The sequence below is a fragment of the Stegodyphus dumicola genome, chromosome 3 (genome assembly GCF_044657685.1).
Source record: "Stegodyphus dumicola isolate Sdum_Otavi_A_Nest chromosome 3, ASM4465768v1".
NCBI lineage: Eukaryota > Metazoa > Arthropoda > Arachnida > Araneae > Eresidae > Stegodyphus > Stegodyphus dumicola.
In genome coordinates, this window is record NC_140770.1 from 184403969 (window position 1) to 184416301 (window position 12333).

The 12333-nt window shown below is 31.1% G+C and overlaps 2 protein-coding genes across 4 annotated transcripts in view; one reads left to right on the plus strand and one right to left on the minus strand.

Moving 5' to 3' along the window:
- The window catches only part of eIF4G1 (eukaryotic translation initiation factor 4G1), a 163443-nt gene extending 161733 nt beyond the window's left edge, over nt 1-1710 (minus strand). Inside the window, exon 1 of the mRNA XM_035362888.2 lies at nt 1610-1710. Coding sequence (XP_035218779.1) covers nt 1610-1670 — 61 coding nt within the window. The 5' untranslated portion in view covers nt 1671-1710. The remainder of the gene's footprint in view (nt 1-1609) is intronic.
- A 9080-nt stretch (nt 1711-10790) lies between these two features.
- LOC118194674 (serine/threonine-protein kinase haspin homolog) overlaps nt 10791-12333 on the plus strand; it is a 239099-nt gene continuing 237556 nt past the window's right edge. Inside the window, exons 1-2 of one of the 3 annotated variants that reach the window (XM_085813698.1) lie at nt 10791-10845; nt 11703-11804. In XM_085813698.1, the coding sequence (XP_085669824.1) occupies nt 11714-11804 (91 nt within the window). In that variant the 5' untranslated portion in view covers nt 10791-10845; nt 11703-11713. The remainder of the gene's footprint in view (nt 10846-11702; nt 11805-12333) is intronic. The other 2 variants (XM_085813696.1, XM_085813697.1) reach the window with 2 other exon arrangements.

Consider the following 12333-nt stretch of genomic DNA (forward strand, 5'->3'; position numbering starts at 1 on the left):
TAGGGTTACCGGAAAACCTATTTCACGCAGCAGGCTTCCAGATTTCATAACCAATACCACTTGCCGATTTTTTTCAGACAAAAACCAAAACATACAGTAATACAGTAAAGATTAGCCTTACGTATCATTGTGCATGATTAATCATATCAAAAATCCTTTTAGTTCAGTTATGTAAATGATAGAAACTGCTCAATCCCTCCACAAAATAAATAATAAAATTAATTTTCTAAACTACATTTTTTGCTCTCAGTTTATCACCTTTAAAAATGATTCCTGCACAAAGGGAGGGGGATTTACTAGTTAAACTTAACTAATTTGTTTATTTAATGCATTTAGTACAAATTAATAAAACAGTTTTTCATTTTCATTAATTACTAAAATACAGCGATTAAGTTCCATTGCTAAAAATATATCAGCTCATAATGGTTTTCTCATTTGTACTTATACTCTAATATAAAGTTAATACACAAATTATTTACATACAATGAAATAAAAGCACTTGATGGGCATTAAAAAAACGTTTGCTGTAATACGATGCCTTATGGGCAAAGGCTTTATTAATCATTAGCTAATAAAAATATCATCTCAAGTGCATAGAATACCATCTAAATGGTAAGGAATTACACTATAGTGTATTATTTTGATTATATCTTCTTTAAATGTTCAAAAACTGAAATTTTAAATATTTTTAAATACAAAATAGTAGAAGGTAAAATTACAAATTTTGAATGTACATTCAAATTAAAATACATACAAAATGGAGATATTTTTCTAAGCATGTACTATGAGCTTAAAAAGCTTAGCTACACATTTGTGGTAAAATTAATATTTTATAAGGTTAAATAACAGAACATTTATGCCAGAGCAAAAATGTCAACAATTTTAATTGCAGTAATGCAAGTTGATTTAAATAAAAATAGAATAGGTCATGGATTTAGATTACTTAAATTTTCTAACATTTCACATAGGTTTATACATGATGTATAAACAAAACTATAATATTAGCAAATAAATTGCATGCTTATGTGAAAAAACTATCAGACCTTATTCTTATATAAACTGCATGTGCAAAATCACTCAACATGTACATTAATTTAAAAATAAACAGCTCAGACAAATTACAAATTACACAAAATTACTGAAAACAGATCTCGGATCAGTGAAACAGGATGGAATATACGATAAGTACACTGCTAAACATAATAAAAATAACAAACTCATGCGTTTCTTAAAGCTCGAAGCCTTGACATGTAATTCTGGAACAGAAACGCGGGTTGTTAATGTAAAGCAGGCAGAATTTGACACGATCCTTACACATTTGTACAGATTCAACTGATGACAGAAATTTTTTCCCCCATTTCTATTACAATCCCATATTTAAATTAGATGCAGGGGAACACTGTAAAATGCCCAATGTTTCAAGATCTTTGGTTATTTAATATACTATTGTAAAAATTAAATTTAATGTATACAGTAATGCGAAAATCTGTGCATGGAGCGTATGGTCTTAAAATTATAAGAAATACTGTTTGAAATTTAGCATGATTATTAAACACGAATAGAGCTAAAATTTTGCGCTTATTGTAATCAAGAAACATTTGTGGCTCACCTCGTTGTTGAGCACTCGCATAAACTGGATATTTAACTTTCTGTGGATTATTTTGACTCATTTCAAGCAATAATAGAGATATTCATTTAAGCCCTGTGGCAAAGGCTTATCGTTGCCAAACTGCTACTAGTTAAGTTTCCAAATAAAACCAACAATTTGTGGAATGGTGTTTTATACACCTAGGTGGCTAGGCTGACGCTCTTCCCCAAATCGAACATAATTGAAAGTTCGAAACAGTTTAGAAAGTAACTTATTTGAGATACAGCAATTTAAAGTTTGAAGAGATTCACGCACTATTAATTCAAGCTTAAAAGCTGTCTAACTGAATCTATGTTATCAAGGTAATTTTGAATTAATAACAAATACATACAATACACGCAAGATAGTATAAATATAAATGTGTATAAATAAAAACAAAAGAATATCGAATAATATGACAAAGTAAATATAGAAATCAGACTTCCATGATTACATTTGGATTGAGAATGGACATTGGCCTTTTTTATTAGTATCGTAATTATAAATTCTAAGTTCAGAGTTACTTATAGTACGTAAACGAATGTGAAACTATCTGGCTAGGTGGTACTAAAAACTTCTCAGTGGAATTATGCCTAGTTCAGCATGAATTGTATTGTTTCTAATATAGTATAGTGCGTTTGCAATTTGCTGCAGAACAACATTCTGGGCAGTTTGCAGTTTTTGACATAAATGTTCAGGAACATGCACGAACTCGGTTAATACGCAATAATTTAATATGTTCATTATAATGAAGATTTTTTGTGGCAACAGTGATCTTGTTTTATATATATTACTTTGAGCTTGATAACGCATCGAATGTTATTCTTTTTGTAATATTTAGAATGCTAAATAAATAAGTTCGTTGTTAATTAAAAAGGTTTTCTCTGCTAAATATATTACCATTCGTCCGAAGTTATTAAATAAGTCAAGAAATTGATTAATTTCAAACAACTTGCGTCCGGTGACAGGACAGAATGGCTATTTGAAGAAAACGAAACAACGGTTTGAAAACAAAACATTGATTTCGTATTGGAATTTATCAAGTGATGATTTATTTGATTATATCCTTTATTATTTGAATATATTGGACATATTGAATTTAAAATCATGGAATTTTTATTACGAAAGCGTAAGGCTCTAAGGCAATCGTTTACGATTACTGCCAGTGCTTTAGATGCTGAAATTCTAAAGCCTGACGTGGAAGTTAATCAACTCCAAATATTGAGCTCACAGTTGGAAGAAAAATTTAAGAGATTAGATGAAGTTCAATCACAAATTTCCGAATTTTTGTTGAAAAGTGAAAACGAAAGTGAATATTTGGCTGAGTTTGACACGAATGAAACATATAGTAATAAATATATCAGTTTAAAAACGAAAGTAGGAAGTAGAATGGTGAATTCCACTCCTGTAATTACACATGGAACTTGAGAAAATTCCACGAAAAGGAACTTTAAATTACCAAAGTTGGAGCTTTAAAAATTTAATGGGGAGACCCGAAATTGGTTAGGATTTTGGGTACAGTTTAAGAAGATCAACGAAGATGTAAATATAGATGACGATGAGAAATTTCAATACCTATTGCAGGCAACGGTCGTTGGATCCCCAGCTGAGGGAGGATAACTTTCTATCAGCTTAGAGCTCATAGATAGTTATTCTCCCTCAGGCGCGAATTATAAAGAAGCTATTAAGCAGCTAAAATCTCGATTTGCATGCGATGAATTACTCGTAGAAATCTATGTTCGCGAATTATTAAAGTTGGTTTTGGCTCAAGCTAGCAAAAAAGGAAATATGATTCTATCCAACTTGTATGATAAGTTAGAAACGCAAAGCAGAGCTTTGGAGACGTTGGGGGTTAAAAGTGAGATTTATGCAGCTATGCTGTATCCCCTTGTAGAGTCTTCACTACCTGAAGAAATTCTGAGGGCATGCGAGCGATCTCGCCAGCGTAGGAAAAGTGTTGAACACACTGAAAATTTGGAAAATTTATTGCATTTTCTCCGAATTGAAGTTGAAAGTGAAGAGCGTCTTCAGTTGGCCCATACAAGTTTTTCTGCTCCAGACAAATTTGACTCGGTTCCAGCCACAGCAGCTTGTATTTATGTAGGAGAGTCAAAGAAGAAACAGCTTAATTTTTGTGTTTGGTGTGACAAGGAAACACATAATTTTTATGAGTGCTTTAAGCTGCACAGCTTTTCATTGGAAGACAAGAAAAATTTACTAAGAAAGAAAAAAGCTTGTTTTAATTGCTTAAAAATTGGGCATGCTGCCGAAAAGTGTCAAAGTTCTGTGAAATGCCTATTTTGCAAAAAACGTCATGTAACGGTGATGTGCAGAGAACTAAAAGGTTCTAGAAGTTCAAAAAAGGAAGCACCTAAAGCAGCTAACGAAACGAGTGGGACTATTGTCTAACCAAAAACTGCAAACAACTCTTCTCCAAACTATTATGGTGAAGATTGTCCATAATGGAAAAAAGGAGCTTGTTTGTGGCAACGCTTTTTGACAGTGGGTCACAAGGATCTTACTTACGGAAAGACATAATAAAGAGACTAGATTTAGTCCCATTAGATCAAGAGACTTTGAGCCACAATTTGTTTGGTGAGTTGAAACTGAATCTCAGGTCCATGGTATTTTTAATATCGAAATACAAGGAACAGAAAATAAATTAAAATACGAATTATCGGTTTTAGATAAAGACAAACTTTGTGGATACATTCCTAGAGTGAAACTCAAACATATATGTTCCTCACTTCGAGAACATAAAATCAAAATCAGTGATTCTGGTAGAGATATACCAAATATCGGATTGTTAATAGGAGCCGACTATTCCGGACAGTTGATGACGAATAATATTATTCCAATTGACAAAAACCTTATTTCCATTGAAACAAAATTGGGTTGGACCCTACAAGGCCCTGTGCAAAGTCGTAATACCTTGCTTGATACCGCCGGACTTTGTTATTTGGATCTCACAGAACTATGGAATTTAGAGACAACTGGCATAAAAGATCCGGCGGAAGTGAAGACTAAGGAGAATTTAGATACTGAAACGATGAAATTTTTCCTAGAGAACATTAAAGTAATCGAGGGCAATAGGTATGAAGTCTGTTTGCCTTGGAAGGATAGTCATCGGATTCTTGGAGATAATAAAGATAAAGCGGAAAATGATTTTTCGCCAATACACGAAGACTGCAGAAGATGGGATTTTTCGAAGAATATGATGGTATTATTAAAGGCTGGCACGAGGAAGGTATAATTGAAATAGCTCCGAATAATAGTGATACTGGTCACTATTTATCTCATCAAGCAGTAATCAAGGATTCCAGTCTGACTACGAAAGTGCGATCTGTATTGGATGCATCATTGAAGGATGAAAATGGGAATTCCTTGAATGCTTGCCTCGAAAAGGGGCCGAATTTAATAGAAATTCTTCCAAAACTTTTGATACAATTGGTATTATGTAAATCAAGAGTAGCGCCTGCCAAAGAGGTAAATATTCCTAGATTTGATTTGCTTGGGACACTTATAGCTACTCGGCTGTATCGTCAAGTCACTGACGTTCTTAAATTGACAAAGTGCCAAGTGTACCTTTGGAGTGACTCGTCTGAAGTTCTGACATGGATCAAAAAACACTCCCACTGGAGTGTTTTGGTGACAAATCATGTAGCTGAAATAAGGAGATGCACAAATCCGGACGACTGGGATTATGTACCAAGCTCAAGCAATCCAGCTAATCTTCCCTCTAGAGGGTGCGATGCCAAAATGTTGCTACAGAGCAGATGGTGGAAGTGGCTGGATTGGCTTAAAAAAGAGCCGGATAAATGGCCTCTCTCTGAAGAATCAGAACTAGAAACTGATGAACTGAGTAGAGAATATGTTGCAATTTCCTAAAATTGCAAGGTGGGAGGATGTTCAGGAGCATGCACGAACTCAGCTAATACGCAATAATTTAATATGTTCATTATAATGTAGATTTTTTGTGGCAACAGTGATGTTGTTTTATATATATTACTTTGAGCTTGATAACGCATGGAATGTTATTCTTTTTATAATATTTAGAATGCTAAATAAATAAGTTCGTTTTTAATTAAAAAGGTTTTCTCTGCTAAATATATTACCATTCGTCCGAAGTTATTAAATAAGTCAAGAAATTGATTAATTTCAAACAATAAAGTTTTACATGAATACGCCCAGACTGGACAAGGGAAACGCAGAATGGATTTATAAATGAGTAACTTATTATCTGTAGACAGAACGCTGGGTGCTACTTTGGTAGATGGTTGCACGGATTTTGGCGATTTTCCTTTGGCGAGTAATACAACTTATGGTAAACCCATTGCTGGATAAGTTATTTATGGTAACCGATACTTTGTTGTCATTTTATTTAAAAAATAATGCGTTTTATTGTGCATAAATTCCGTGTTTAAAATTTTATTTATGGCTTCTAAATATTAAAAATCAATTTAATTTTGCATTTTTATTTGAAATAAAAATTTTATTGTTTATCATATTTTATGAAATTTTATTTTGTGGATGATGTAATCAATGACGTCACCTTACTTTAAAAGTAATTCGTTTTAATATGTATAAATTTAATCTAATGTTTTAAACATTATTTATGGCTGTTAAATATTAAAATACAATTTAATTTTGCATTTTTTTAAAAAATTATTTTATTATGTATGAATTTTTAAATAATTTTAATTCTAGCCGTGATGTAATAAGCTCTCAGACTGGTTATAGAATATTTGTGCATTAACGAGCTGTAATCAGCTCCCTGATTGGTTACTGACAATTTGTGCATTTCCGCGCCGTTTTAAAATTTAATTCATATCTTCGAATTCCTTCAAAGATGTCTTCAAAGATGTTATCTAAATTATGATTCTGATTTTTTTTGTGGTACTTATCAATAAACAACAGGTTAAATACTCAAAAAAAATGAAAGTACATATTTTTCTTTTATTTTTATAATTGTATACTTCAATTTTTGTTAAAAAAATTAATACACTATTTTCAGAAATTGCTGAGATAATTATTGTCCATGTGTTTTAATGTTAATTATATTCTATATAACTTATTTTAAAGTATTTGAATTTAATAATATTCTAATTCTTTTAAATGTTGGTATGATGGTTTTTAATTCGATATTCAATTTCAGTAATATTTTAATCTAATTAAACGTTGGCCTAATGTTTTTATAGCGGTGTTTTTATTCTCTTCTTTGCTATATGAAAGTAATAATAACCTTACTTTACTATTTTATACTCATAGTAAATGTATTTATTTACACTTGCCTGCCATCTTAGAAAACGACATTTTCAACCAAAAATTAATCCATTACTTTTAACGATATTCATTTATTTTTTTTTTAAAGTTTCGAATACTTTACTAAGCGTAAAAACAGCGTTGTTCAAGATGGCTGACGTTTGTAAAAACCGCGCCAACAATTGCGCCAACGTAAATCGCCAAAAATCCGTGCAACCGTCTACCAAAGTAGCACCGAACGCTGTTTCACAAACAAGACCCTGCTACTATTTTTCCCCTTAAAGGCCACTTCACGCGCCCTTATGTTTTGAGCTAATACATTTGTTCAACTAAGTCAAATGCATTATTGGCCAGCGTTAAGTGCTAATAGACTTCAATAACTCAAATAAAATAAAGTTCTTGGATGTTAAAAGCATTACTATATGACTTCAGTCATTTGCTATCCGAGAATTTAAATGGGAAAGCTCATTCAAGAACTTTTTATCTTACTGCTTACAGATATCAGTTGTAACTCTAACTTGCAGCATTATCATTTACCCTCCTCCATTTGAGAATTTCAATTTAGAATTTTTCAAAAGGTGATGTGTATAGATTTATTTCTTAGCTACTCTTGACCACATTAGAGCTACCGAACTAGTCCTTCAGCATGGTTTTGATCTTTATTGGAGGTATCATGATTTGCCAGTGCCAGAGTATATGTAAAATATGAAATAATAATCTACTAAGTCATCAAATAGATAGCTCATGGCTCCTCCATTTATCCTTATGAGCACGTTAACCTCGATTGGGAAAAGAAGAAATAAATTTACTAATTAATTAAATAAATAATATTAAATGCATTTCCAAATTTTTGTTAATTTCCAGGATGAATCTCCCGCCCTTTTTAAAGACATTTCTAAGACATGCACTATATATGGCAGTATGTTATCTGCGTATATAACTATACGTAGCTAACATACTGCCATATATAGTATACATACATACGTAGTAAACATTTGTTTCGACCGCATGTTTAATTGAAAAATACTCTTGAAAACCAGTTTATGGAGACGGAAGCAGACAGAGGACGGGAGGAAAAAGGGAGCACTGATACCATTCTATTCGGACATCAGTATGCGGGCGAGAGGTCGCATTGTTTGTATTTATCTCGTCCTTTTTTCCCTTGGTTTGGTTAATTTCGTTTTCCTATATTCTTCTTATTTTTTGTATTTTTATAATTTTTCGATATATATAATTGTTGAAGCTGAAAAATGCTTCTCAACTCTGACATTTTTAAGAAGCAAATGTCAGCGTTAAGAAGAAGACATTTTTAAGAAGCAGTATGAGCGAGGGCTGACTGAGCGTTCTAGCCATACTCTCAGATGAAAAAAAAAACATGAAAAACGGCATGCCTAAATTTAATCTAAACGTTCTTGAATAGTTTGTCTCAAAAAAAAAAAAAAAAAAAAAAAAAAAATCTGAAATGTTTCAGATTTTAAATTACGTCCAAAGGGGCGTTTTTTAACATTTTGTGTGTTACCTTTCTTTATTAAATATCATGTTCCTCGCACTTAAACCATAAGATCCAGTGCAACAGCAATATCGCAAAATAGTTTTAAAACGAGCATATCTTTAGAATTTCCGATACAGAGACTCACGCGCTGGAGATAAAAATGTTTTTTCTGCACAACGTTGCCATTGCTCGCTTTGAAATCCTTGAGTTTGTTAATCAAAAATTCGTCAAAGTTTTAAAAAATAGGAAATCGATCATAAAACAAATTTCAAATTTCAAATTTGGTCTTCCACATGCTCATATTCGTTGGAGGATTACGTTATTCAAAATTCGATGACTCTATGTACCGTTGTTTTATCACAATACGAGAAATATACATACATTTATGCAGATTTTTCATTATTTAATTTCTTCAAATATAATGCAGGACTCTAACATTTTGTGGCAACAGTTTGAAAAGTGAACCGACATTTATGAGTCCGACGCAAAATGCCCAAACGAAACTAATAGTCCTTCGGGATTCAAATCCCTTTGGACTAAAAAAGAGAGAGAGAGAAACGAATGGGCTCAATTTATAAAAATTGTACTTTATTATTTTGTAATCAACGTTCCAAGATGTACTGCAAGCAAATATTTTGGTTTCATTGCATTATATCGTAAGAAATGTTACTTTTTTTTTTTTTTTTTTTTTTTTGCCTACGAGAACTTGTTTTCTTTCAGTTGGATGGTTTCCTTTAACTTATGGATACGCATATGTATTTTAATTTGTAAGTTACGTCATACCTGTATATTTAATTTTCATTAATTTTGTGAAACTCCATTTAAATAATGCATAAGCCACCACTGTATGAGAGTATCAAAAGCTCACCGAAATTAAAGTGCTAACTGTTAGTTCATTTATCAAATTATCATTATAGATGAATGTTGTTGCAACCCTAAAATGTAACATTCCACTATTACAGATCTGCCCGCAACTTTCCACAATAATTTTTTTTTTTTTTTTTTCTATTCTAATAACTGAACATTGCTAAAGAAGTCACCCAGATTGGTACAGTGGTTATAGACGCTAGCTGCCATTTATTTAATCCTTCTTGTACGCGGCTTCGCAGCCAGTTCTCAGTATTCTTATTTGGCAAATTACAGATTCTTCATCTCTTAAATTCAGTCAGTGTGCAACTGCTTAACAAACGGAACAATTTTAAAACAATTAATGCTATTTAAAAATTTAAATTTCTTATATTTTAATGATAAATCTAATTAACATAATTTAAAGTACATTTGAAATTCCTATTACACGCAATTGATAATTTTAATAAACATTTGTAGCGTCATTCTAATTAATAAGATGTTTCCAATGTCATGTTATGTACTTCCGTATAAAATGATTTGATTTTGTCTAGATCATCTACTTTTTCGTATTTGTTTGTATCTCAAAAATTTTTTCTGTTAAACACATATGCACTTTCGATGGCAATACCACGCATACGCCAACGTTTGAAGATTTAATTTACCGAATATTTTTATTATTATTATTTAATGTTGAAGCCATTTTATGAGCTTTCACACCTATCCAAAATTAATTCGATGGTAACGACAGAATAATTGATAATAATGATTGCCAATAATGGTGAGGTTTTAAATTAAAATTCTCAAAGAAATTTAAATAAATTAATGTAATTTTACATTGTCAAATTTATCGGAAGACCTTCAAAGAATGGTGATGCTACGTATTTCATTGCTATGCTGAAGAGAAAGAATGATTTTCCAACATTCAGAGATACGATTTGCCTTTTCTGTGAACTGACAAAGTGTGAAATAAAATATACAAATTTAATTACGAAGGTTTACTTCAATTTATTAAAAAGTAAAAAAAAAAAAAAAATCATCATTATAATTTTTGTCATACATGAAATGACAGTTATCTAACAGTGATAGCTAAACAAAATGTTTTTCATTTATTAACGCATTTATTAACGCATTTAATTGAACTCGTGTAATCTAAGACTATTATCCCTAGATTTATGAAGAGGAAAGGCCCATCTCACCTGAGCTTTCGAGACCCCTCATCTGAAGACAAAAGTATGTTTATAAATTTTAAGAATTTAATTAAACACATATGCACTGAGATCCTTTGGAATACGAGTCATCTCTCGTTTGGAACTTGAGTGACCCCATAAATACGCCTCTGACCTCAGACAAGATTACAAGAAAAGAGATAAATCCTCTTTCTGTACAAAAGTACTCAAAATACCGAAAAAAATTCCAAATCCAATAACTGTATTTCATACGCAGGTCATGAAACATGCGTCTTCACGCGTATAATCTTTGAACGTGTTCAAGAAAAACATTTCACTTATGACACGCGCTGTACAAGATTTTATCAGTTTTCTAAATTATGTTTTACTCAAGATGTTCCCTTTTACTACTAAATGCAACCAGAAGAAAATTTTTCTCTCATTAACGGGTAAATATACTATAACATTATATTAAAATATTTTATATTTTATAGAGCTAATTCTGTTCTGTAAACGTAGTATACGTGTAAAAACAAAAATGACAATTTTTCAGCAAATTATTATTATTATTATTGAAAACTGACACACTAAACTGTTTTTACGTATTTGCATAAAATATTTTGTCAAAGTTCCTGATATTTTTCGTTTTGATCTGAAAATACATATTTTAACAATTTAAAACTTAATGAAATTTAAATTCAAGAAAAGCTGAAAACTGTTCAAATTGTATAACAGGAAATAAAAGTCTTAATTATATTTAAATAGCTATGGAACCGTTTGAATATTAAATAATTGAATTTAATAAAATAGGTAACAATCCTAAATAACGTAGTCTTTCTCTCCTAATTTTGAAATTGGATTTGCTGGAGAAACCTCCTTCTAACATTTGAACTTTGAGTCTACTGTTCTTGGCGGGTTCTGGGAAAAGCCCTAAGCAAAGAAATGTGTGCCCCAACTTTAAATGCATTGAAGAACCTTAAAAGAAACTAGTAATTTCTTTTGGAGACGTTGTAGGGTAATGGAGGATTATATTATTTTCTGTTTGCATTTGTTAATTAAATATGTTAAAGTTAATTGACGAGTGTTTATTTGAGAAATAATTCCCTTTCCATACTACAGCAGCTAATGTTTTAAAATTTAACACTAAAAGACATCATTCATGAAATGAAGAGGGGGAAAAAAGTACTTTAGCTAGTACAATGACTGATTATTAGCTTTTTTTTTTTTTTTTTTTTTTTTTGAGAATCTATCATGATTTGTTTGTTTGCTTTTCTGTTTTAGTTCATTTAATTCATATATGTTCCAGGATAGATCGAAATGCTTGAAATAACGAACTTATTTATTCCTTCCGCTCCAATAGTTGCAGGTGCTTTACTAGCCACTGGAACCTACTTCCAGATCCACAGAAGTAAGTGCAACTGCCTTTAGTCAATTCATATATTAAAAATATTTTCTTTCCTTTTTAGCTATTTCATATTTTTAGAATATTGGATGGAACTTAATCTGAAAAAACGTAACTTTAAAACTTCCAGAGTAAATGTTATAATATTTAACATTAAACTCAGAATAAAATAATTAGAATATTATGTATTTGTTATTTAATTATTAAGGGTTTTTTTTTTTTTTTTTTTAATTTCTGTTCTTGGGTAAATCTTTTCGTCATCTCTTCTCGAGATAATAATTTAACGGTTTAGATTAAAAAGAACCATAGATTTTACGATACTAAATATTTTCCTATCAGAGGGAAGTTGGCAGGCTTTTTGCTCAATAACTGAGTGACATTTAGATGGAGCTAGGCAAATATTAACTACATCTTGACGATCCATAAATATAATTTCTGACTTGTTGATCCAAAGAAAATTTTAAAAGGCGTTATGAAACAGTTTTAGAATAACCGTATAATTGCATTTTATTAAACATACTGATTGCGTATAATT